This window comes from Culex quinquefasciatus, chromosome 3, assembly GCF_015732765.1.
Source record: "Culex quinquefasciatus strain JHB chromosome 3, VPISU_Cqui_1.0_pri_paternal, whole genome shotgun sequence".
In the NCBI taxonomy this organism is placed as follows: domain Eukaryota; kingdom Metazoa; phylum Arthropoda; class Insecta; order Diptera; family Culicidae; genus Culex; species Culex quinquefasciatus.
Genome location: NC_051863.1, coordinates 201,245,713 through 201,271,422, shown reverse-complemented (window position 1 = coordinate 201,271,422; position 25,710 = coordinate 201,245,713). Strand labels below are relative to the sequence as shown.

General features: G+C 37.7%; 3 protein-coding genes across 15 annotated transcripts; 1 reads left to right on the top strand and 2 right to left on the bottom strand.

Annotated features, from left to right (window-relative positions):
• Positions 1–591: 591 nt before the first annotated feature.
• Positions 592–4,298, top strand: LOC6032796 (V-type proton ATPase subunit C). 3 transcript variants are annotated; one of them, XM_038259369.1, is made up of 7 exons: positions 592–755; positions 2,257–2,443; positions 2,507–2,605; positions 2,826–3,081; positions 3,138–3,235; positions 3,299–3,434; positions 3,499–4,298. In XM_038259369.1, the coding sequence occupies exons 1-7, from the start codon at positions 671–673 to the stop codon at positions 3,592–3,594; spliced, it is 957 nt and encodes a 318-aa protein (XP_038115297.1). In that variant the 5' UTR covers positions 592–670; the 3' UTR covers positions 3,595–4,298. The 3 variants fall into 3 exon arrangements, with proteins under 3 accessions (XP_038115297.1, XP_038115296.1, XP_038115295.1); XM_038259368.1 differs by lacking the exon at positions 592–755 and adding an exon at positions 1,443–1,716; XM_038259367.1 differs by lacking the exon at positions 592–755 and adding an exon at positions 1,443–1,728.
• A 478-nt stretch (positions 4,299–4,776) lies between these two features.
• Positions 4,777–7,839, bottom strand: LOC6032797 (queuosine salvage protein). Its single transcript, XM_038261434.1, has 3 exons — positions 7,816–7,839; positions 5,934–6,179; positions 4,777–5,790 (listed from the first exon to the last, which is right to left on the bottom strand). Exons 1-3 carry the CDS (start codon positions 7,837–7,839, stop codon positions 4,876–4,878), a joined length of 1,185 nt encoding a protein of 394 aa, XP_038117362.1. The 3' UTR covers positions 4,777–4,875.
• Positions 7,840–8,912: 1,073 nt separating this feature from the next.
• On the bottom strand, positions 8,913–24,961 carry LOC6032799. Of its 11 annotated transcripts, none has more exons than XM_038259356.1 (16): positions 24,673–24,753; positions 24,343–24,499; positions 22,856–23,067; positions 21,989–22,148; positions 21,009–21,055; positions 20,211–20,953; positions 20,005–20,072; positions 17,205–19,817; positions 16,884–17,142; positions 13,104–13,209; positions 10,406–11,206; positions 10,161–10,346; positions 9,907–9,921; positions 9,590–9,655; positions 9,316–9,494; positions 8,913–9,252 (listed from the first exon to the last, which is right to left on the bottom strand). In XM_038259356.1, the coding sequence occupies exons 1-16, from the start codon at positions 24,688–24,690 to the stop codon at positions 9,123–9,125; spliced, it is 5,760 nt and encodes a 1,919-aa protein (XP_038115284.1). In that variant the 5' UTR covers positions 24,691–24,753; the 3' UTR covers positions 8,913–9,122. The 11 variants fall into 11 exon arrangements, with proteins under 11 accessions (XP_038115284.1, XP_038115285.1, XP_038115286.1 ...); XM_038259358.1 differs by lacking the exon at positions 24,673–24,753 and adding an exon at positions 24,760–24,961 and having other exon boundaries at positions 9,123–9,252; XM_038259359.1 differs by having other exon boundaries at positions 9,123–9,252; positions 17,205–19,511.
• Between the last annotated feature and the right edge of the window lie 749 nt (positions 24,962–25,710).

The window sequence follows — 25,710 nt, the reverse complement described above, 5'->3', positions numbered from 1 at the left end:
ATTACTGCCTATTTATTTTATGTACGCTCTATTTACTTTACATTGTAATTTTTATTATGTTACACATGTAACTAGTAACATTATCCCTGAAGACCCTGTTCGCTCCAGTTTATGGTTATTCGAAGTTTATTTTTATTTTTACATGATGTTCACTCACTTATGATTATACTAAAAGAACCCTTTTTTGTTAAGCAAAATTCATTTCATCTATTCACCTAACATCGGTTGAGGTAGTAGTAATCGTATTAAATATAAGCCACCTACATACAATAAGGTGCTGCACAACCGGAAAAATCTCCTTCAGATGAAGTGGATCCTGATGAGATACAATTCTGTAACTCGCCATCTTCGCAAAACAACTCATGTGAACAGTTGCAAAGGCAACGCTCTTGCGTTGATGACTGCAGCCACGGGACAAATTCGCCTAGTTGCTGCTGCTCGCAGAAGACGCGATCGTCTGCATCTGGGTCGGAGCGGGACGCAGATTCGCTGGCATGTGTTTATCCGAGATCAGGATCAGTCATTGATTCACCAGTCACAATTGAAGTAACCGAGCAAACGAGTAATATTAGTGGTCATGACGTTCAGACAAAATCATCGAATGGACCTTCAATTTCCTTCGGAAGTCGAAAACGTAGTTACAGTATTAATTGTAATGTGCTGACACCTGATGCTGAAACAGAAGTTGATCGTGAAGACCACGAGAGCAGCTTCGAATGGTGGTTTCACAGACGTAAAAGTTCACACAAATCCAGGTACCGGATAGAAGCGAGCTGCAAAATAAGATCAAATTGCATCACGCTGTATTTTTTCTATGTTTTATAGCTGTGCAATGTTTCTCGCTGCTTAGAATTTCAGCAGACTTGTTTTCAGTGTGTCCACTTTTGTACGTCATTCCCTAATTCCGAGTGTTCCGCGAAGTGATTACAAAAATCAACATGAGCACATGTGGTTCGAAATAAGTTCCTTTTTCACCTGTGTACACGTACAGTCTGTTGATATGTCTTTCTATTTCTATCCAACTTCCATGTCATATTTGCATTATAAATTTTAGATTGTTTTGTACATTTGAGTGTCAGTTCCATTTGAACTCACAGTATAGTTTTGATATGTTTTATTCGATGTAAATAAATAAGTCGGTCATAAATTTTTGTTAACAATGCAAATTGAAGAAGTAAATTTTTGAAGCATTAAAAAAAATAAGGTTTTTATTTTTGTATATAGTATTTCATGTCAAATGTGTAGTTATTTCTTTTGTGTGCAGAAATCAATTGGATTGATTTAAATTGCAATGTAAACCAAATCATTTGTTTATGTAAAATGTATGGAATTGGACATAAAAATGCAGATTGACGAAAATTTAAAAATAGTGTCGTTTGTTTTAATTGCTGTTTATACGTGTCTTGTTTCATTGCTGCCTCTATCAAGAATTATTTATCAAATTCAGATCTTGTAAAATGTTCGAAACTCGACTATTTTGTTGCGTAAATAGGAGCCGCTCATCCAGCCATATTTGCGGCGGAACAACCGGTGGAAGCGTAATATTTCGTTCGTCACCGGTGAGCAGTTGCTGCGGTAGCCAAGGGCGTTCTAGTCCAGAAACAATGGAGCATGAAATGTACGGGGCGAAGTTTGATGCTGCAACTAGTACATATATGATTTCATCATCGATTAGGAACGGTGCGATGCCCTTGGCGTATGGTCCGATCTGTCTAGGTCAGACACCTGGTACACATTCGTTGTTTCTTTGTTTAAATTATACTCTGTTGTTTTACTTCTACATCTGTAACTCTTCGATATTTCCACCAGCACCTTATTATGAGCATTTCAGCCTGATTTTATGTGGTAGTTTTACCAAGCGCAAAATTAATTTGATTTTGCAAACTTTTTCCCATAATTTGTATCAATACACAAAATCCCTTTGTGTTTCCCCTAAAATACGCACTTTTCCTTAGGTATGTCCCTTGACCTGCACGCTTTTCCAATCCCGATTATTATGCTATTTTTTGGTAACTTTATTTTATTGAGTTGATTTGTAATTGATTCCCTTTATTTCAAGCAGTTGAAAGTTGGGAACGAATGCAAGTGATAAAATTGTATTCTAAAATCGAACTTGAAGCTTTTGAAAATATATTCCCCTTGCTTCAAAGACATGTGTGCCGAGACCTTTTTGAATATATCTTCTACGATTGTTTTATTCTTAAAGAATGGTTTGTAGTTGTTGACTTTGTATAATTTGGGATTGTTACTATTTAGATGACCTGACTACCTACATCACCAGATTCCAGTGGGATTTAGCCAAGTATCCAACCAAACAATCGCTGCGCAATATCGCTGACATAATTTCAAAGCAGGTTGGTCAAATTGATGCTGATCTGAAAACTAAGTCAGCTGCATATAACAACCTGAAAGGAAACCTGCAGAACTTGGAGAAAAAGCAGACGTAGGTTTTTTTTAATTATGATGGGAGAAATTGCCTGCACCATATATGTTTAATATATTTCAGAGGAAGTTTGTTGACTCGCAATTTAGCTGACCTTGTGAAAAGAGAACACTTCATTTTGGACTCGGAGTACTTGACAACGTTGCTTGTGATCGTGCCAAAGTAAGTTTAACTATGATCTATAATATAAAATTCTTGTGAGGAGTGTACCTAAAAACGTTTGTTCCAAGTTAAGCAAACCTCCTCAATTTGGCAGAGGAGTGGATGATGAAAAGTATTTTTTTAACCATTCCTGCATTTCTAAATAAGTTGAGTTGGTTTTCGAAAAACAGGTGAATGCGAATAGCTGGAAACACCGTATGAAATTCAATGACTTTTGCAGACAAATGATTAACGATTGGAACGTCAACTATGAAAAAATCACCGACATGATTGTACCACGTTCGTCACAGATGATCACCCAGGATAATGATTACGCACTGTGCACGGTGACACTGTTTAAAAAGGTTGTCGATGAATTCAAGCTTCATGCACGCGAGCGGAAATTCGTGGTGCGTGAATTTACCTATAATGAGGAGGAACTCGCAGCGGGTAAAAATGAAATAACGAAACTTGTGACCGACAAGAAAAAACAATTCGTAAGTTTTGTGTTGGGTAATGTTGTAATATTAAACTAATAGTTTTAATTCAACAGGGCCCCTTGGTCAGATGGTTGAAGGTGAACTTTAGCGAATGCTTCTGTGCTTGGATACACGTTAAAGCACTTCGTGTTTTCGTGGAATCAGTTTTGAGGTTAGTTTAGTTTCCAATGAGACATTCGAAATTGTTTATTTATTTTTAATGTACTTAATTTAGATACGGGTTGCCAGTTAACTTTCAAGCTATTCTGATTCACCCGAACAAGAAAAACACCAAGCGTTTGCGGGACGTACTGAATCAGCTGTATGGCCATTTGGATGGATCAGCAGCATCCTCTGGTGGCAACGCCGATGTAAGTTACTTAAAATTTAATGTATGTGTATTGCAAATAATTGTTTGTATCCATTTTTTTACAGAATGTTGATATCCCCGGACTTGGGTTTGGACAGTCGGAGTACTATCCGTACGTTTATTACAAGTTGAATATCGACATGGTCGAGAACAAGGTCTAACCGGTTTCGCATGAGTGGATTGATTACATCAAATATTCTTCGCCGTCGCTATCCTGTTCCGTCATAATAATCCGCTCATTCTTATCCTTTTGGCTGAAGCAGTACTTGATAACACAGATGTTAGATAAATCATATGGACATGTAACACACCCTAGTTGTACCAAGATGCAACTCCAAATTTCTATCGACTTTTTGTTGTAATTTGTTTAACTGTTGATTATTTTAAATAATATTGATTTGTAAGATAAGTAAATTGCCGTTTAATTATTAGAAAGGGTTTTTCGAGCATATAAAACTCAAAGAAACAAGATGTAGTGATTGGAACTTTTAGTTTCAAATGATAACTGGTTTAAAAGAATTTGATTAAAGTACATACAAGAGCTCAAAGCATGAAACGGATTAACTTTGTAACGTTCCTTGTTGGTTGATTGCATTAAAACTGTTGCAAAAGTAGTCCGGTTCAGAATGTAACTTCATTGTATTTTTTATGTGTTGAAAGTAATATATTTTTTAATTATCATAAAAAGACACGAACACGATGTTGGAAAAAATAAATTTATGCAATGTTGAACAATAAAAATGCATCCATGAATCGTCATGTGTATGTGTACTTCAATGTAGAAAAACAGAACAACCATTATATAAGACATTCAGAAAATTATTTGTGTAAATAAAAATAAATCATTCCATAAGCGAATATTTTGTCCCAAACTGTGTTTTACTATTCTTCCCTCACATAACACTTTTTCAACTTGTTTGAAGCATTTTATTTTAGTTTTGAAAGCTAAAAAATACTATTATGTTAAATTCTATCCGGGTTTCCCCCTTGGAGGAACTTTTGGTTGACCTGGGCTGCCCGAGGAATTATGTCTTTGGTGTTCTGAATCGACAGGGAAGCGTGGGGATGGGGACACACTACGCTCAGAGATTTGGTTGTATTCGTTGGGAGCACCATGCTAAGAAGGTTTGGTACTCCGGGACCCTCTGGGATGGGAAATTGTATTTCCACGAATGCCCTTGGACACTAATTGCCGTGGTTATAGCGCCACAACTCGCTCCGACGAATTGCGAACATCCATTGAAAAATTAACTCCAATGTGCCTGTTCAGGCTGCAATCTAGGTTCGATAACTTATCATAGGAATAAGTTATGATGCTTTTCTTTTCGAATATATAAAAAAAGTTTAGGGTTGAAATAGTTTGTGGAATTTATTTAACGATATTATACATGCATTGACTTGCTGTTTGAAACGATGGCAGCATACAAAACAAATTTATGTTTTTAATAGTAAACACTAATGGTTTTATGGAAAGGAATATACTCCAGTTCAGATGCATGCTTTCGTCGATAGTCCCATAGAAAATGATCCAGTAAAACAGCATTAACATTTTTCGGTGATATCTCGGGATGATTTGTCTTCAATTCCGCTAGTACCAACGCTTTGAGCCGTTCTACAATATAAATCGATGCACCTCTTATTTCAACTTCTTCAGTGCACCCATTTTCCATAAGTTTGTCGGACTTTAAAGCCTTCATCAAATCATCGGTATATTCCATTGTTTTGAAATGAACTAAAACTTGAGGCACTCTATAATCTGCAAACATTGTTATCTCTGTGATGTCATTGAACATTCCAAGTCCTTCTCCTCTATAACAAGCCCATAAATCGCCTACCAGAATTTGAGCTCTCTTGTAGATAGATACTCTTTGTCCATTGTAAATCGCTTCATCTCTGTAACACGGAAATTCATCAACAATTAGCTTCAGCAGTGCCTTGGCCGATTGATTGCAAGACTTTATACAATTTTCAAAATTTGCATCGTATTTTTCGATCAGAATTTTGCCTACTTCGTGAAGACAACGGACTCTCTCTTCTAGTAGAGGTGCCTTGGTTTGGCCATCGTCGGAACGTAGGATATTCTCCAGATCAGCCAATGTAATGTTCGAGTAGTATATTGGATTGGTTATGTCGATGCCTTCCTTTAAAGCACGATTGACTGCAGCACATAGTGAAAAATATCCTGTTTGTTGTTCAACCTTCCATTTAGTGGCATCGCCTGGAGTCCAGAAGCAAAAGTTCAAAGTGTCAATCAAGAAGATCCAGTTTGGAGCATTGCGGTCATTCGGTTTTGGATGGTATTCGTGTTGCGAAAAATTGTCTACATCAATAGCTTTACTTTTAATGCCATCAATGACCTGCAATTAGAATAAGTATATAATTCAAACACAGCTTAACATTAACATAAGCTTAACTATAAAACATGCCTTAGAAGAATGATTCCTCGTGGCCATGAACTTTTTATCGCTTGACTGATAACAATTTCAAAGAAAATACTTGCCTCCTGAACTAAATTGCTTATTCCATCCTCATTGATTTTTACAAATTTTGCATTTTTAACAATAAATTCTCCGGATTCAGCTGGTGATAGACAAGCCATTTTCGAGGTTCGATAAGTAGTTGCGTAGGATTTTAGTTTATTATTCGGCAAGAGCTGAGCAAAGGAGCAGGTTAACCGCGCGAATTCAAACCACGAAATGTCTAATCTTGATGTCTTCGATATGTTTGACGGCAATGTTTGACGCAACTATGCAATAAAGAGGACAGTCGATATTTTTTGATTCTACGCTGTACCTAAAATCTGTTTTAATGTAACTTCTTGTGTAGAATTAAATCTACTGCCGTCGAACGATTATTGTTCCATGCTCAAAAATTCGCAACTGAGACAAATTGTTCATGATCGCATAAATGTCCCATATGCATATTCATCACTTTTGAGTTATTGAAACAGTTAGGTTTGAAATCATGTGCTCTATCAGAAAAATAAAAAAAATATCCAGTACTTTGTTCAAGAAACCTGGATCAAAATTTCGGTTTTTCATGAAGCCTCATGTGTGAGACAAACTTGTGTCGCGTTTTTCTCAGATAGCTGTTTTTCAAATGGGACATTTATGCGAACATGGGCAGAAAAGACAATTCATATTTTTACACCTTAAGCTACCTTTCTAAGCATAATTGTCCCAGCTGTACCTGTTCAATCAATAAGTCCTTATTTGACCTAGTTAGAGAGTTAGCAGTCTTTTTCATTTATCCTCTTGCTGTACAACAGGTAGAACAAAAAAAATGCTTCATATAAATAATAGTTTATTCTTTTAAAAAGTAGTTACTTGCTGGGAAAATTAAGCAAAAAGAGTAATGATATCATAAAGTCAACTTCGGGTTATTAGCTCAACATAAACATTAGGATGAAGGAACAAGAATGACTTTTTGGCGGGTATTCATGGGGTTTGTTCCGGTAGGCATACTGAGCCTTAATCACAAATATGAACTTGCTTGGATGTAACAAGAGCTGGCGCTTTGCATTTAAAATGTCAATGGGATTTAACCCGCAAATTTTTTTAAATTCCTGTTCATTCCTGTTTTTTTAAATGTTAATTTTTGAGGCACTTTCGCCACTGAAGCGTTTATTTTCAGCATCACTGACTTGGTCAGATCCTTGCGCAAGTTTTGATATGTATAGCTATGCAAGTTTGAGCAATTTGGAGTTCGGTACAGACCTTCAAAGTTTGGCATTTAAAAACAATCGGTCCAGCAAAAATGATATGCGTCGCCCTCGCGACGCCCGAGACGAAATTTGATTTTGCCTGGGCTGATTTTTCGAAAATTTACCAAACTTTGAAGACCTGAACAGAGCTACAGACTACTCAAAATTACAGTGTTATGCATAACAAAATTTGCGCAAGAATCTGGCCTACACGGCCAGTGATGTTGAAAATAAACCCTTAAGTGGTCAAAATGCCTCTAAAATTGTCATTTTTGAAAAAAATTTAATTTTACGGGTTGAATCCCATTGAAAATTCAGATGCAAAGCGCCAGCTCCTGTTACGTCAAATCAAGCTCGTATAAGGCTTTCTAGTCAGAAATTTACCAACACATTCAAAGTATGATTACATGACAGCTGGACGTTTGTTTGCATCAGGTTTCCTATCTCTTTCTAGCAAAAGTTTTTTTGTCAGGCGACTTCTAGCTAGTTTTTTTGACTGACTGCCCGATATATCAGCCAACATACTTTGCAGGGCTGTGACAGCTACAGCTCGATCATTGTTTGCATCAGGACACTGTGACGAGGAGTTCGTCATTTTTGAGTTAAATTATATTTTTTTCACTGGGCCTAGAAAGCCTTATTTGGGATTTGGGCTCGGGCATACGGAGCCGGAACAAACCCTTGAATAGCCGCCAAAAGTCATTTTGCTTACATCTTAATGAACATTTTGGGTGTGTTAGTCAAAACAGCAAAAAGCATGAAATTAAATGAAATCTTATTAGAAATGAGTTAAATGAAAAGTTCATCCCAAATATAGTGTGACAGCTGTCTTTGACCGTTCTTTCACCTTCGTGAAGATATGAAATTAGAACACAACATTTATTAACCCAAATGACGATGAATCAAAACTTTTAACATGGAAAAAATAAAATCGTTTGTTTTTTTTTCAGCCTATAACGTGTGCCTTCGGGAGCGCCGTGCAGTGGTTCTAGTGCGACTCTACAAAACTTTATTTTTTATGTATATTTTATCTCGTGTGCGCAGATGCGAAGAACGTGTTGTTTTTTTTCACTCCTGTCAATAACAAAATTTGACTGCAAGGAGGGTATCCTCAAAGTAAAGTTCAGCTGATTGTATTCTAACAATGAAACTAAATTTTATTCAATACATCTGGTTGTTATTAGCATTTGTAGTTTTGCTACCACAAGTACAATCAGAAGTAGTTACATTTCGTTTTCCTGAATATGATTATAAAGAGACAAGTAAAAATGTAATGAGGTGTTGTGGTGCAATGAAGAACTACTTAATTTTATTGATTATTAAAATTACAGGAATTGGCGTTCAGAGAATACGAATCAGCATGTGATCAGAGCACGCGTTGCTCGATTTTCGACGGAATTGACAAAACAAAGTGTGTTCGTGAATGCGTATCTCCCTCATGTTATCATGAAATTTACAAATTTGATGAGGTATGCCGTTCACTAACTAACAGGGCTGTTGACTTGGAGTCGGCAAATCATGATATGCCGGTCCAACTTTATGGCCCTGCCTTCTGCTAATTTTAGTTTTCAACTCATTCTAGCTAGAGGAAGGTGAGATAGATGTGAGACTTAATTCTTTCCGAGCTTGTTTTATGCAACGATTGAGCAGAAACCGCAGCTAAAATGGATTTATTCTCAAATAAGTTTACTTCTGACATAATATAACTGGATTTTATGATAACATTTTTTTAGAGCTTTTATTGGTTTTCGGATCGTATCATTTTAACTACAAGCATTTTTTCAGGATTTGAATCTTTTATTACAGAGAACACAAACCCAATAAAGATTTGCTAGCAATTGCAAAGGATTATTAACCGAAAAATCTGATTTAAAATCAAGTTAAGTGACCAATGGGACTTTTTTTTATTGTCGTACAATCTTCTCATGAAAGTACAAAATGATGGCACTATTTTATTTGTTGTTTGAATTCACTGATTATTTTTTCCTATTTATCTTTTAAGTTTTCAAAAAATTGAATGCTGTTTCGCAAATGACCCGGAGCAAACACGGGGCTGCTTGGTCGTTCTGGGCTGATATGGCCACCTTGTACTTTGAAGTCATCAGTTGCATTTGTTCTGAAATTTAAAAATAGGTTCAGTGAGCAAAGACAAATCAAATTTTTGGTCTTGTTAACTTACTTAAGTTCCTCACGAATCTGTTTCGATAAGCTACGAGCTGTTATGCTATGCCCAGGAGCCATTGGAACAAATGTTGGTCGATTGTACGCTTCCAGGTTTAAACGACGGATTTCACGGATTTCTTCTGCTGCAATAATGCTGTTGGTACTGCTGTACATCCGGCGGTTTTTGTTGGCAACCTGAAAAAATAATGTTAAAAAAAGTTTATATTTTAGTATCACAATAGTATCACTTGTGTGAGTTCTCGTGACACGTCTTATCATTTTAAACATACCTGAGGCATCCCACTTCGTGATTCTTGGTCATCATGAAGCATATCAGAAGATTGTCGAATGAAATCCTATGAAATTAAAATATGATAATGAAATAATATTTTTCCATGACAAATATCTAAACAAGGATGTTCTGTTCATGTATTGGAATTGTGTGTTCAAGCTTTTAGTAACCATTGTTGTGCGTGTTGTTGTAAAAATCTGTGCGAGTATTTCTCAATGTGTTTATGGTGTTAAATAATAATTGTACTGTATTTTGAATGATTCGTTTTGATTTTTAAGAACAACATACATTCAAGAGAAGATATTATTCAGTTACCTTTCGAAGCTTGACCTAGGCAAATATTTATATTAATGGCAAAACCGTGTTTATTGATGAATCACATGGGTTGCGTGAAATAAAAAAAATAAAATTAAGGTATCTTTTTCTACGGTTTGAAAACTGAATATAATGCAAACTAAATAGATGTTCACTTTTTACTATTTCAATAGATTGACATTCCATTAAAAAAATAACGATTTTATATACATTCCACTTAAATAGTTGCATATGACATAGAAAATCAGTCTTACCGTTGGTTTCATAATTGGTTTCAATGTTGTGTTGGTCCCTTGGTTTTTACCGCTGTAACATTTTGCAAGTTCTTTAACTGATGGCAGCACGTCCATGACTTCTTTCTCAATTATGAACTCATGTGCAGGAACGTTACGATTCGCTGGAAAATCTATATGCAACGATGAATGCATTTGGTTGGATGTCTGTGAAAGAAATTGATGTTTTAGTAGCGAAAATGTTCACATATCCATGTCTGTCTTACATTAACAGGCAGTTCCCGAATTTCAGAGGAGGACTTTGATAAGGCAGCTGACGCGGAGAGGTTGCTCGTTGAACTAGTAAATGGTTTTTTGGGGGAGAAAAACTTAATAGTATCTGGTGATAGTTGTTTGATCTGCACGTAGCGTGGTTTCAATAAATGGCTTCGATCAATGGTAGGGCTAGGCGATTTGATACCCTGTTGATCAGCATCTACTGTTTGAGGAAGTATTTCCAATATTTCTTCAGAAACAACGGCACATTCCGAATAAGCTGGGTTGACATTATGGTTATCATTTGAGTCAACTACAACGTGTCCAGATAAATGTTTGTCTGGAGTTGGAGGAGGGGTTTCAGTTGGTACTACTACACCCTGTATGGCATCACCTTGAATAAGCTTCGTCTCACCGGTGCCAATTTCATAGATTCTTGTGATATCTGAATCTTCGCTCATCGTTAAACTTTCATCGGCTCTTGACTGTATGCTTTGCTCCGACAATGATTCCAATGAGTGTGGAGTAATTGGCTCATTTGTCGGAATAAGGTAAACTTCGTGTGCAGGAGTGCTTAAATATTCCAATTTTGTTCCTTTTTGCAATATGGGATCCGTAGGAGCTACTTGTACTGGACGGCCAGCTGAGAATATGTCTTCAGTTTTGTTTGTGGGTATTACATTTCCACAGCTGCTTGATTTGACAAACGGAAACACACCGGTTTGCAGACTTGTGTTACTTGTATGGCTTGGACTTACTACTGGACTAGTTCTTTGTGAAGCATTAGGCTGTTTTTGTGATAATAGAAGAGACTGTAAAATAGATTTGTTGTTAGAGATTGAAGAAAATTTAAATCAAAGCTTGGTATCTTCACAGTAAAAATTATTGAGGGAATATTTTGAAAATGTGAAAAGATTTCGTGTCAGCATGAAATAATGCATAAAAAGTGAGATATAGATGTTTTCAAGTGTAATTTTAGAGTTTTGTTAAGTTCCTGTACACACAATTTTATTTTTTTGCTTTTTGAGTGTTTTTGGAACCGCTGTCAGGGGTATTCAAAAACACCCAAAAAGCAAAAAAAAATTATTGGACCTTAAAAAAAACAGAATTCTAATCTTCCACATAAACAGAAGAAAAATTACATACTAAGTGGTAATATCACACCAACAGATCTTACACATTCCATAATTCAACTTTTTTCACTGTGTTGGTACAACTATAAGTGTTTTTACATGTAGTACTAGCTAAGCTAATGAAAACGAAAATTAAATGCGCAAAAAATACTTTGTTTCTTGGCCTTTAAGAAATCTCTGGCAAATTTATACAAAATTTAGAATACTTTGTAAATATCTCGTAAATTATATATTTTTGTAAAATGATGAGAACTAAGGCGCATAAGTACCCGCAATTTTCTAATGCTCTTGAAGAAGAAAGAATCACTTTTATTTTATGCGGCTATATTTATAGCAAAAAAACGGTCGATACTCATAAAACTTATGGTTTAGGTACTGCAAATGACCCTGATGCACGATAATTTTATTTTAGTTATGACTTTGGGTACAATTCGTTGCTGTCGTGCTATCAATTTATTTTTTAATTAGTTGTACAAGACAGCAGGTCAGCAATGATTTGATAATGTGGTTAGTATTATCAGAATATAACTTTTGTTACCTTCCTTCTGAACTGAAAAGCAAATTTATGCGTGAAATTGTTGCATTGCACTTCCGATAAGTTAGTAAAAGTACACAAATGTAAATTATCGAATATCACTATGCGTATGAATAAATATATTCTAAATTGATGAATAGAATACCATCACCTCTTTCAAATTAGCTAAAAGCTAAGCAAGTTAACAAATGATGATAAAAGTAGAACATTTAAACGATATTTGTTATTTATTTTTTAGTTTAGAACACTTACCATCTGTAAATTTATTCTGAAAGAGGGATTTGGGTAACATTCTACAGTTGATTTCGATCAATGTGAATTTGTAAATTGTACTTCTAATAATACTAAACACATTCTTAACCATAGTTTGATCTTTTATTTTTGGTATATTTTATAAATACATACTTCTACTTTTTTAATGCCAAATATCCCCTCATTAGTTCCCTCGCTACATTAATTACTTATATTTGACCTACCGCTACCACTTCTATAAACCAAAGTTTTTGTTTTATCATTTTTCTGACTTGCACTGCGCCGCAATGTTGGTAAATCTGTGAAGATAGTTTCTACCATAACATTAGGACCTTCTCGATTCATGGAAAGATTTTTTGAATGAGTTTTGTTTGTTTCATTTTTGGAGACATTTTCAGTATTAGTCGATATACAAAAAGACTCATCAAATATAGGATTTAACACAAACTGTCTGGTGGAAACATTTCTAGCCAGAAAACTGTCTCTTTTAAAATTGTTGTGCAACATTTCTTGTTCGAATTGTGCAATTATGTTTGCGGGAATGTCATTGTCGCTATCTGCGTTCGAAGATGCTTTGGTTATGTAGCCAAGATCTACGGAAGCAGGTCGTGGTGAAGTTTGATTCATTCTTGGTAGACTTCGGGTATTATAAGAAAATGGCGATTGTTTATTCGACAATGAGGCCAGAGAAGAAGTTTCTGTACTGCTTGTACAAGGCATATGACTAGTGTGGAGAAACTTTTCCATAATATATGAATTTGCAGAATGGTAGAATTTTTGTTGACTCACTTTCTCATCATCCGTACTGTGCGATATCTTAGTTTGGTTTTCGGTACCCAACTTACGAGATCCCGTTGCACGTTTTGCATCGTTGATGTAATAATCTCGACCATAACTGAAATTCAATATTTTTAATTACAGTTAAACCTCGTATAAGAGCGCCTCGCATATGCAACTTTGCATATACGAGTCATTCCACCTGATTCGGTTTTGTCGCAAGAGTTGCATATGCGAGGTACAGGGCTTATGGGATTTTGGCTATATGGGAAACATGGGCTATATTTTTATAAAAAATCATCTTAACTATACAAATTTATAGTGTTTTGGAATCGTTATGAAGTCAGCTATACAGCTACACCAAATTTACATGGTTTACGATGTTCTAGATCATCCGAAACTTCGTCAAGTTAAGGCCTATGTGTTCAACGCCGTACAAGTATGAGTTAGGCGATTTGACTGTGTTTTTGACCACAGATCATAGCCGGATAGCCTCAGGGAGGTTCAGGGACTAGTCTACCGATATGTGGTGATGTTCTGGGTCTTCTGTAGAGTCCCGGGAGGTACGTCCGATGGGTCTACCGCCGTAACACGGCAGAGGTCGATAGTTTTAGACCTCAGATCATATCCGGATAGCCTCAGGGAGGTTCAGGGACTAGTCTACTGGTATGTGGTGATGTTCTGGGTCTTCTGTAGAGTCCCGAGAGGTACGTCCGATGGGTCTACCGCCGTAACACGGCAGAGGTCGGTGTTTTTTGACCTCAGATCATATCCAGATAGACTCAGGGAGGTTCAGGGACTAGTCTACCGATATGTGGAAATGTTCTGGGTCTTCTGTGGAGTCCGAGAGCTACGCCTGAAGGGTCTACCGCCGTAACAAGGCAGAGGTCGATGGTTTTTGGCCTTAGGTTATATCCAGATAGCCTCAGGGAGGTTCAGGGACTAGTCTACCGGTATGTGGAGATGTTCTGGGTCTTCTATAGAGTCCCGGGAGTTACGACCGACGGGTCTACCGCCGTAACAAAGCAGAGGTCGATGGTTTTGACCTTAGATAATATCCAGATAGCCTCAGGGAGGTTCAGGGACTAGTCTACCGATATGTGGTGATGTTCTGGGTCTTCTGTAGAGTCCCGGGAGGTACGTCCGATGGGTCTACCGCCATAACATGGCAGAGGTCGATAGTTTTAGACCTCAGATCATATCCGGATAGCCTCAGGGAGGTTCAGGAACTAGTCTACCGGTATGTGGTGATGTTCTGGGTCTTCTGTAGAGTCCCGGGAGGTACGACCGGTGGGTCTACCGCCGTAACACGGCAGAGGTCGATGTTTTTTGACCTCAGATCATATCCAGATAGCCTCAGGGAGGTTCAGGGACTAGTCTACCGATATGTGGAAATGTTCTGGGTCTTCTGTGGAGTCCCGAGAGCTACGCCTGAAGGGTCTACCGCCGTAACAAGGCAGAGGTCGATGGTTTTTGGCCTTAGGTTATATCCAGATAGCCTCAGGGAGGTTCAGGGACTAGTCTACCGGTATGTGGAGATGTTCTGGGTCTTCTATAGAGTCCGGGAGTTACGACCGACGGGTCTACCGCCGTAACAAAGCAGAGGTCGATGGTTTTGACCTTAGATAATATCCAGATAGCCTCAGGGAGGTTCAGGGACTAGTCTACCGATATGTGGTGATGTTCTGGGTCTTCTGTAGAGTCCCGGGAGGTACGTCCGATGGGTCTACCGCCGTAACATGGCAGAGGTCGATAGTTTTAGACCTCAGATCATATCCGGATAGCCTCAGGGAGGTTCAGGGACTAGTCTACCGGTATGTGGTGATGTTCTGGGTCTTCTGTAGAGTCCCGGGAGGTACGACCGGTGGGTCTACCGCCGTAACACGGCAGAGGTCGATGTTTTTTGACCTCAGATCATATCCAGATAGCCTCAGGGAGGTTCAGGGACTAGTCTACCGATATGTGGAAATGTTCTGGGTCTTCTGTGGAGTCCGAGAGCTACGCCTGAAGGGTCTACCGCCGTAACAAGGCAGAGGTCGATGGTTTTTGGCCTTAGGTTATATCCAGATAGCCTCAGGGAGGTTCAGGGACTAGTCTACCGGTATGTGGAGATGTTCTGGGTCTTCTATAGAGTCCCGGGAGTTACGACCGACGGGTCTACCGCCGTAACAAAGCAGAGGTCGATGGTTTTTGACCTTAGATAATATCCAGATAGCCTCAGGGAGGTTCAGGGACTAGTCTACCGATATGTGGTGATGTTCTGGGTCTTCTGTAGAGTCCCGGGAGCTACGTCCGATGGATCTACCGAGGTAACACGGCAGAGGTCTGTGGTTTTTGACCTCAGATCATATTCGGATAGTCTCAGGGAGGTTCAGGGACTAGTCTACCGATATGAGGTGATGTTCTGGGTCTTCTATAGAGTCCCGGGAGTTACGACCGACCGGTCTACCGCCGTAACAAAGCAGAGGTCGATGGTTTTTGACCTTAGATAATATCCAGATAGCCTCAGGGAGGTTCAGGGACTAGTCTACCGATATGTGGTGATGTTCTGGGTCTTCGGTAGAGTCCCGGGAGCTACGTCCGATGGATCTACCGACGTAACACGGCAGAGGTATGTGGTTTTTGACCTCAGATCATATCCGGTTAGCCTCAGGGAGGTTCTGGGGCTAGTCTACCGATGTGATAGGTCTTTTGTAAGATCTTGGGAGTTACGGCCGATGGATCTACCGCCGTAACAAGATATAGGTCTGTGGTTTTTGATCTCAGATCATATCCGAATAGCCTCAGGGCCGTTACTTCCGGGACTCTACAGAAGACCCAAAGATCATAACACATCGGTAGACTAGTCCCTGAACCGTCCTGAGGCTATTCGGATATGATCTAAGATCAAAATCCAGTGACCTCTGCCTTATTTCGGTGGTAGACCCATTGACCGTAATCCCGGGACTCTACAGAAGAACCAGAACATCACTACACATCGGTAGACTAGTCCCTGAACCTTCCTGAGGCTATCCGGATATGATCTGAGGTCAAAATCCACCGACCTCTGCCTTGTTACGGCGGTAGACCCATTGACCGTAGCTCCCGGGATTTTACAGAATACCCAGCACATTACCAGAAGTCGGTAGACTAGTCCCTGAACCTCCCTGAGGCTATCTGGATATGATCTGAGGTCAAAAACCACCGACCTCTGCCGTGTTACGGCGGTAGACCCATCGGACGTACTTTCAGGGACTCTACAGAAGACCCAGAACATCTCCACATATCGGTAGACTAGTCCCTGAACCTCCCTGAGGCTATCCGGATATGATCTGAGGTCAAAAACCACCGACCTCTGCCGTGTTACGGCGGTAGACCCATCGGACGTATCTTCAGGGACTCTACAGAAGACCCAGAACATCACCACATATCGGTAGACTAGTCCCTGAACCTCCCTGAGTTTATCCGGATATGACCTGTGGTCAAAAACCACAGTCAAATCGCCTACCTCATACTTGTACGGCGTTGAACACATAGGCCTTAACTTGACGAAGTTTTGGATGACCTAGAACATCGTAAACCATGTAAATTTGGTGTAGCTGTAAAGCTGACTTCATAACGATTCCAAAACACTATAAATTTGTATAGTTTAGTTGATTTTTTATAAAAATATAGCCCATGTCTCCCATATAGCCAAAATCCCATAAGCCCTGTACCTCGCATATGCGTGCTTCGCATAAGAAACCCCCATATGAGGTGCATATGCGAGGTTTAACTGTACTAGTTAATGCGGTATCTGAAGGTTATGTATACCGTTCATTATGGATTTGATTGCCTCCACGTTCCGATAGTAAAGATTGATCCTGCACATCAGTTTCATCGTCTTCACTTAAAATCGGTTGATTTTCAATTGGCACATCCTTATCCTTGTTAGTTAAACGATCGAAATCTAGCAGATTAGAGCTACGATTAGATTCTGATAACCTTTTCTGTAAAATATCTGGAGAGTAAGGATTGTTAGGAATCGGTGAAGCATTGCGCCATTTCAAAATGTCACGCTCCGCAATGGATCCTAAAATAAAATAATAATTATTCAATCTATGTGAATAAACTATTAAAGATTTGTACTCTCACCTGGGATGAGATTTTCATCGATCGATTGAATGTTGTCATTGTTGGTACTATCGGTATCATTCTCTTGGATGGGCGACGGAAGTGGTTCTAAAATTTGTGATAGGTCTGATGGGTCAGTTTCTAGAGAAATTAATTCATTTTCTGAGGCACCAAGTTTTTGTAGATCAGACTTGTCATTAGTTTTTGAAGCTAGATTAGTGGTGCTGTTGTTAGGCAAGTTGTAATCCTCTTGTGTAGAAATTGTTAGTAAGTGCTGTGTATTAACTGAAAGTGGTTTAGAATTCTTTTCACCCTCTATTTGCTCGATAAGTTCCAATGGAGGCGGAGGAAGTTCGTCATAATTAGGGTCTTCTGATTCCTTAGTAGGATTTTCACAGGAGTTTTCTTTGTTAGGACTCATTTTCTTATCGGTAGTTAGTGTGGCACATGGTTCTACACATGCTGTGTATTCTAAAGAAATCGCATTTTTAACAGCATGTTCGCCAACGCTCGGGCTCACCATTATCACATCACATACTGAAGTATGTTCCAAATTTTCAATTGCCAAGTTTCCAACGTCTTCCGCAACAAAATGTTCCTCCTCTACGTAATCGATATTACATATACTATGATTGCTGATCTCAGTTTTTATTTCCATTTTTTCTTCTGGAAAGGGCTTGCTTTTTGGTTCTGTTGGTGTTTTAAATTCGCATGCCTCTAATTGTTCATTTACTGTACATAATTCGTCCTGAAAGAACTCAAGAGCATCAATGTTTTCCGAAATTTCAAGCATAGGATCTGATTCGTGTTCTGATGAATCTGGCGTTTTGGTTGGATGAAGAATGCCTTTCAGCTCTTCGCAATACTGCCTCATCTGCTGTGTCACCATAGCGATTGGAGTGGATTGCACAGAAGATGCCTCCGAGCCTAAGTTTAAAAGAACATCATCTATCTCATAAATAGAATTGCTTTTGTAATCGGTTCCAGTATGTTGAAGTGCATTTGCGACCAACAACTCATTCGAGAGATGAATGTCCTTCTTTAAATCTTGCTCTTCAGGACTAGATACTCTGTCGATTGAACCGGCAATAGCCTCTGTGGAAGTGTCTTCTGGACTAGATGGCTCAGTTGTATCTTCAATGTCGTCTATTGTATTAAAGAAAGCATAGTTGAAACTATCCCCAGCAGGAGACAACCCTTTGTAACACTCCTGCAACTCGTCGTGCAAACAGTTTGGTTCAGCCGTAGCGGCCGTTTTAAGAACATCTGAACCGTCGTCCATCATTACTGTGACTTCTGTATTTTCTTGTTTTATACGGTCTGCTGGCAATGTTTCATTGTTTATTTCTTGTTCAAGAATAATATTAAAATTATTTGAATCAATACTTTTTCCATTATCTTTATCGATAACAACAATTTCATCTGTTTTGCTTTCTGGTGAAACCGTGTTGATAGACGATTTTGTTTCATTCTTACTTTTTGAAACTGGTTTGTCATTTTTTATGTCGGTAGTGTTATCAGTATAGAATGCTGTCTTAAGAGTGTGATCAATTGATACTTCTGCTTCGTTTGGTTGGGTTGAGATCTCTTGCGTAGTGTCCAGCTTGATGGGTTTCTGTTGCAAATATGTTTTATCAACAGGCTCAACACTTTGTTCTATTGATGGTGACCCAGCAGTACCGTCAACTGTAGAAGTTTTATTTAATGATTCCATTTCATTTGAAGTACTGAGATGCTCTTTCTTTAAAACCATATTTTGTCTTGTATGATGCAGATCATCTGGTTGGATCGTCATGGTATCATCAAATATGATTTGACTTTCTTCTACGATATTGATTAAAGGTGGTTGATTATTAATAGACAACTTTACGTCAGTTTTCCCGAACTGCGTATTTTCTTGAAGTATCTTGGAGGAATTTGGCCTAACATTTATGTCAGCTGTTTTGAAGTCTGCATCTATGTGCTCTTGCTTTACTTCAGTTCGCAATATAATTTGCTCTGATGCAGTCAGAATATCTTGATTGGTTTCCATCTTTTTATGCCCTTGGTTTGAATCAATCAAATTTTGATCTTTTGTTATGTGGAGTTTTTCTGTTGGGTCAGTTATTTCTGTTAGCTCTGTAGAAGAACCACTTTGCCCTTGCTTCGAAGTATCTATTGTGCCTTGTTCTACAAACAACTCTGGAGTTGTTGGGGGTGTATGATGTTTTGATTCTGAGTTTTTTTGAGGTGGCTCATTTATGTCACTTTTGTTTAACTTATGTTCATTCGCTGAATTGGACTGCGTAGAACAAACTATTGTTGAGGCATCGAAATCCTGTTCTTCCTCTGAAATTGATGTTAGATGTGGTTTCATGGATTGCTCAAATATTTCCGTAATCGTCATTGCTATCGGGTGGGGTGAAAGCGGTTGCGTAAGGTTCAGAGAATTTGGAGGAATAATTGTTTCGCTGTTTGGTTTTATGCTAGCCGGTTTTGTGCTCTCTGGATAGGTGTTTGGCATAATATTTAAAATTTCTACGGGTGCACTAATATGTTGGTTATTACTAGTTTTATCTATGACTATAGGTAGTTCTAAGTTGCGGATATATTCGTTGTTAGTATATTTGAATGTGTGGTCGTTGTAAGTGTGTTCTGTGTAAAAGTGTTAAATAAGTGTTAGTATAAAGTAGCGGGTGCATCTGTTCTCTCTTGTACAATATGCGCGAGAATTATTGCATGAATATCACAAGAGAAAACATTAGCTTGGATTTTACAAATTTCAATGCTTCCTAAAATCAAACATCCCTCCCTCAACACCCAAGGCAAAATAAATGCTTACCTAATGGCACTTCTATTGGCACTTCTTTTCTGCCATATTCTGTGGTTTGGTTATCTGTGTTGATTGCTCTGAAAGTAAATATAAATATGTTCATGAAATCCGTGTATACAATTATCACTATTGCAAAACAAGTATATTGAAAGGATGCAAAGCACTAGCCAAAGCAGAACGCAAAGCAAATATAGTTTAACCATGTTTTTACTTACCGTGCCACACCAATAGGATACATCACGTTACCATCGTTATCTCGTTGCTTCGGAGCATTGTGAATACGTTCTTGCATCAATTTAACATCATCAGTTTCCACCGCATCTGGTTTAGCGTTTTTTGTATCATTTATTTCTTCACCAAGAAGTGTTGCATTGGCGGCTTCAACATTATCTGAGTTTTGTTCAATACTGATCAAATCAGTTAGAAGTCCATCAGGAGATGCTGAGCCAAGCAACGTTTCCGTCAACAGAAGGCTGTTTTTTGCTTCAGAAAGTGTTGGTTCATTTGAAGGTATTGAGTTTATCGATATTAAACTATCTTGAATTGCGTCATCCAGGGTTGTTTGGGTCATGTTTGTATCGCCACTCTCATTATTATGGATATCAGAATCATAATCTTCACCATCAGCCTCAGAGAGATCACTAACGTCATCCACTATCTGATCACCAATCAAAGCTTTTACCTCCTCGGTAGGTGATGGCACTAACATTGCTATCGCAGATTCCGTAGTTTTCAGCTGTCGTTTTCTGAATAGCCAATTTTCCTCCCACGATGTGCCTTCAGTGATGTTTGACTTCAGAGATACAAGATCGTCCTCAGGACCAGATCCAGAACCGTTGGTATCTGAAAGATCTGGCAACGGTACAGTGTGTCTTTGGATATAATCACTCAAATAGGATTCGTCCGACTCTGACAATGATCTTTGAAGCAGATCATCTTGTGAATGTATCTCATTTGTCTGTTGAATAAATTTTTTTAAGCACTTTGATATTTGATTATATCACCATACTTACATTCAGTGACATTTGCCTGATGTTAACTTCATTCAACGAGCCGATACCTAAATTGCAGCAAAAGTTCAAAAAAATCAAAGGAAATTCTTCTTAAGCAAAAAACTTTATGCATTTTGTTAAAAAAAATAGCGTAGCAGAGCTGTTAAAGCTGTCGCGCCAGCCATTTGAAATGCACGAGCAAACAAGAACCACTTCCAAAAGCTTTGGAGACACTCAAATCATACCCACAAAAGGTCTAGGTAATTTGAGGTGTAACTTACAAATCACTGCGTAACTATAATTGCATTACTTTTGCATACAACGCTTCCAGCACCAACACACAAACGAAACCGAAAAGAAATTCACAAACCATTAAGAAAAACATGCCGTCTGTAAACTGTTTCTAGACACATTTAATGCAATTATTAGTTTCCTGATGTGTGTGACCTATTCCTACATCTTGTTTTATTTTAAATCAGAAACTAAAAGCTTACAATGTTTCCCTCAAAGATGGAAATTATAAATAGTATTTTGCAAAGTATATAACACAAATGTGTATAACACATGGGGCCAAAGTTTGTCCTGGCGCTTTCTGTGTAGCTTTAAAAGTACTCAAAAAAGATTCGACAATATTTTCATCTGTAAGTTGTTTTTTTTTGTAGATGAACAGATTAGTAAGCCTTATTTAGTGAAAGAAAAAAAAATCAGCACCATCACATCCATATATTCAGGTTGTGACAAGCAAGAAGTAAATCAAACCTTTTGAAGAAGATTGTTAAGTTACCTTCAATCCAAATTATATTATGGTCGCCAACTAAATATTTAATATGTTTTCGATGAAACCTATAAACTCTCTGTCTAGTGTCTACGTAGAAGCAAAGACAAGTTAGTATAAAAAGTAACAAATTACATCTGACTATTATATTTTAGTATCTACATTTGTTAACGTGGACGTAACATGACGACTGACAACAATGTTAATGAATTGGATTGTAACTTACCAGAAACATTGTTATGATTAATATCCAATGACGAATCTTTAGCCAGTGCTGATCCCGTCGTCACCGCAGCGGTCGTAGGAGGGACAGCATCCAGACAGGGTTGTTCGGATTTTCTTCCGACGTCTTCAAAATTTTTCGGATTGCGATAATCTTCAACCACCTGTGACAAAATATTCACTTATTACAGATATGGACAAAAACGCCAGAATCGATTTTGTTTTGTGAAAAATGGTTTCGAAAAATTAATTAAAAATTATGAACATAAAGAATCATGTTTTCTCTTATCAGCAAGAAAGATAAAAGATATCAAGTGTTTTTTTTTTCTCGGGTAAAACTGTTATACCACTTTGACGGAGCGAATTGAAAAAAGTATCCGGTGCACTATGAGGTAGAATAGGAACTGAAGGTATCTTGTAATATCGAAGTTCTTTCTTTCGTACACAAGACGGACGCTGTCGAACAAATTGAATTGTGGAGACAAGGAGTGGAGGCAAGAGGACAGGCAGTATATATTTCGAATGAAACCATAGGAGTGAAGTTTTTGTATGTTTCATTTATCAGGGGATGGTCAATTTTCACTTTAAAGTGACATTAATTAGTAAGTGTAAAATCTATTTAGGCCGTTGCAAATATTTTTTGAAGTTTATGTCCCTCGACTGTGACCAAAGTCAAGGGGGGGGGGAAGGGGAACGAAAATTTTATTTTTGTCAGAAAAAATAGTTTTTGTTGTGCTGAACATTGTAATTTAAAAAATAATCAAAATATTTTTTAACAAGCTTTAAATAATAAATAAAAAAGAAATAATAAATTTAAATTAAATTAGTTATAAGATTAATACGAAAAAATATACATCTGATTCTTGCTTACCTTATTGAGTACGGCAGTTGCCAAAAGTTGCTCATATTTTTTAGGACTAAAATATGGCAGATGCTCTTCCGGTCGCAATGGCAACCCACTCTGGTTGAGCATTTCCGGTAACTTGGTGACTTCATCTATAACACGCTGCACCAGCTTACGAAGTTCGAAATGTTTATCGCTTGGGATGTCCGGCACCTTCTGTCCTTCGCACAATGGAAGATCTGAAGAAAAAATGGTAGTAATTAGTTGTCTTGTTTATGAAAGAAGTAATCGTTACGTGCATATTAAATGTGAGGAAAACACTTTAAAAGCTTAAGTGCAAAAGATGATGTTTGAAAGTAAAGAAAGTTAAGAACTGATTTCAAAGGACACAGCAGAAAAACAAAAAAACATTTGTCGATGAGGTTAACCAATTTTAACGCATTTTTCTTAAGCGTTTAACCCCTGCTTATATTGATTGAAACAAATAAATTCATATTTATTATTGGCAAATTTCACATTTTCGACATAAATTGATGTAAAATCTCAAATACATACGAGAAACTTTCAGCAAATATGTGTAGCAAAAATAGGATTGTTATTTAATTTTACATCGATATTTCGAAAAAATCTTAATTTACTTCGTTGAAATTCATTCGCGTTTCATTCAACTCTCATAAGCATTTACGCTACATTGAAGTCGAACGATTATTTTGAGGAAGGAAGTGTTTGGCATGATTATACTCCGCATTTAACGGCACGGTTCATGTGCCTTGATTTGAAAACATTTACTATATTGTCAGCTTAACCAAAAATGCATGGCTGATAAAAAAGGTGACATACGGGTTATATTTCAATTGCTTTTTTTCGAGTCTTTTTTGTTTCGCCGCAGAACACTGATTCAATTAAGTATTTTTAAAGCCAAATTAATATTGCTAAATGCTAAATGCAAAACATCAAAAAGGGAAGAAAAATGCTAAGTTAAACGATAGCAACGCTGTATTCTTAAGCTATGCTTAGTCTGTTTGCTAGTGTGGTTGTAGCTTTTCAGAAAATTGTTTGAATATAACCAAAACTATTTTCCAAATTCAGACAGATTCATGCTTCCGAAGTCCAAATTTGAATTCAGTTGGCCGAGCACAGTAAAAAAAAACATTATAATACCACAGCTTTCTTGAACCAGTTCATTTTTATAAGATAAAAACCTCAAATCATAAAAGAGGTAATATTATATCGTAAAATTTTACACTTTCTAAATTTCCACAATATTTTATTGTGGTAAAGCTTTCGTTTCCTTTGCGGAAGCTCTGGTTTGTTTTGAATTGTATAACCTAATTGTCGTGACAATATCTTGCAACAAAACTGAGAGACCGATGGGCTGCCCAGTGATTTTTTTGTTGTATTTTATAAGGATGCAATTTAATGTACAACCTGATTTGCAAGGTACTAAGCAATATTCTCAGTGTATTTTTAATGTCAATTGGAATGAATGTTTTATAATTTATACGAGAGCTTACCTAGAACAACTTGAATCAAGTGTGCCGCAAGATAGGTCATGAGGGCTGCAATCATGTACCAGACCGAAGCACTACACCACGTAATTTCAACAAACATTTTGAAATTGTTCACTTCCACTCGTTTCTTGCTTGTATGTACAATGTAATTTTTTTTTTGCTGTTTGTAATAAAAATTATAAAGTTTGTGATTATTAAAAAAACTGTTAGACATCAGGAACACCTTATACGTTTTTAATATATCTGAGGTGCTTTTATATGTTTTCATCAACTGAACTTTATGACAAACTTTTTTTGTAACTTGTTGTATCTTTAAAAAATCGTCATACATACACAACACTCGATGCACATGTTATCACGTCTTCACTTTCAACGCAGAAGGTGCTCCATAACAGCTAATCACAGGTGAAAATCACTCACGCGAGTCAAGATCAACGACGGGGATTGCCCAACTGGAATCCACAACAGCCACAAAACGATTCAACGTTTATCACCAAAAGTATTGATTCATCGAAAAAGAGAGACGATTTTTTCGCAAACCCACCGGCGAGAGCTTTATTGAGCCTGAATCCGTTCGCACTCCGTTCAGAACTGGCGAGGCGCGAGTTTTGTTGAACTTGCCGCAGTTGGCTCAAAAGCTTTTTGCTTGTTTATATCTCTGTCGAGATATGAGCAAAGGCTTTACTGCGGTCGCGAGCGGCAGGTTAATGATAATAGTGACTGGGAAAAAAGAAGAAAAAAAAACTCGCTGATGTAGCCCGTCTGACCTCAAAGAGGGTGCCCGGCATGGGTGAGGAAGTTCGTGGCTTAGCCTTTAGAAGGCAAACAAGCTTATTCGTACTCAGAACAGTACAGAACAGAATCTCTTAATTGAGTGACGCATTGGAAACTTGGCACCTTCCAGTCATTGATGCCGGATCCAAAATGTTGTCCCTTATATAACAGCGGCGCATCAAGGTTTCAGAGGTCGCTCAGATTAGGGCCATAACTGGTTTTACTTTTGAAGGTAAAATTCAAGGACACCGCTTATCAGGTGCATTACGTTTGATTGCCATTATTTCAATCATTTACTTAAAAAAAACTCATTAAATTTACTTTAAATAAAATATTATTTTTGGCATGAAGCTTAAAAGTTCAAGAGCACCTTTATCAAGCAAGCCTTAAACCATGGATAGAACAGCTATCTTAGATAATAACAATAAAATGGAAGTTCTTTTGGTGGGATAATCTGTTCATTTTTGTGCGATCGCATGTGGCGACTGTTCTTATCACTTTGCAGATAGCATCGATATTACTTGCTGATATCAGTAGAAAACCAATATGATTTCTATGACGCATCAATATATCTTATCGCTTACGTAAACGCGAAAA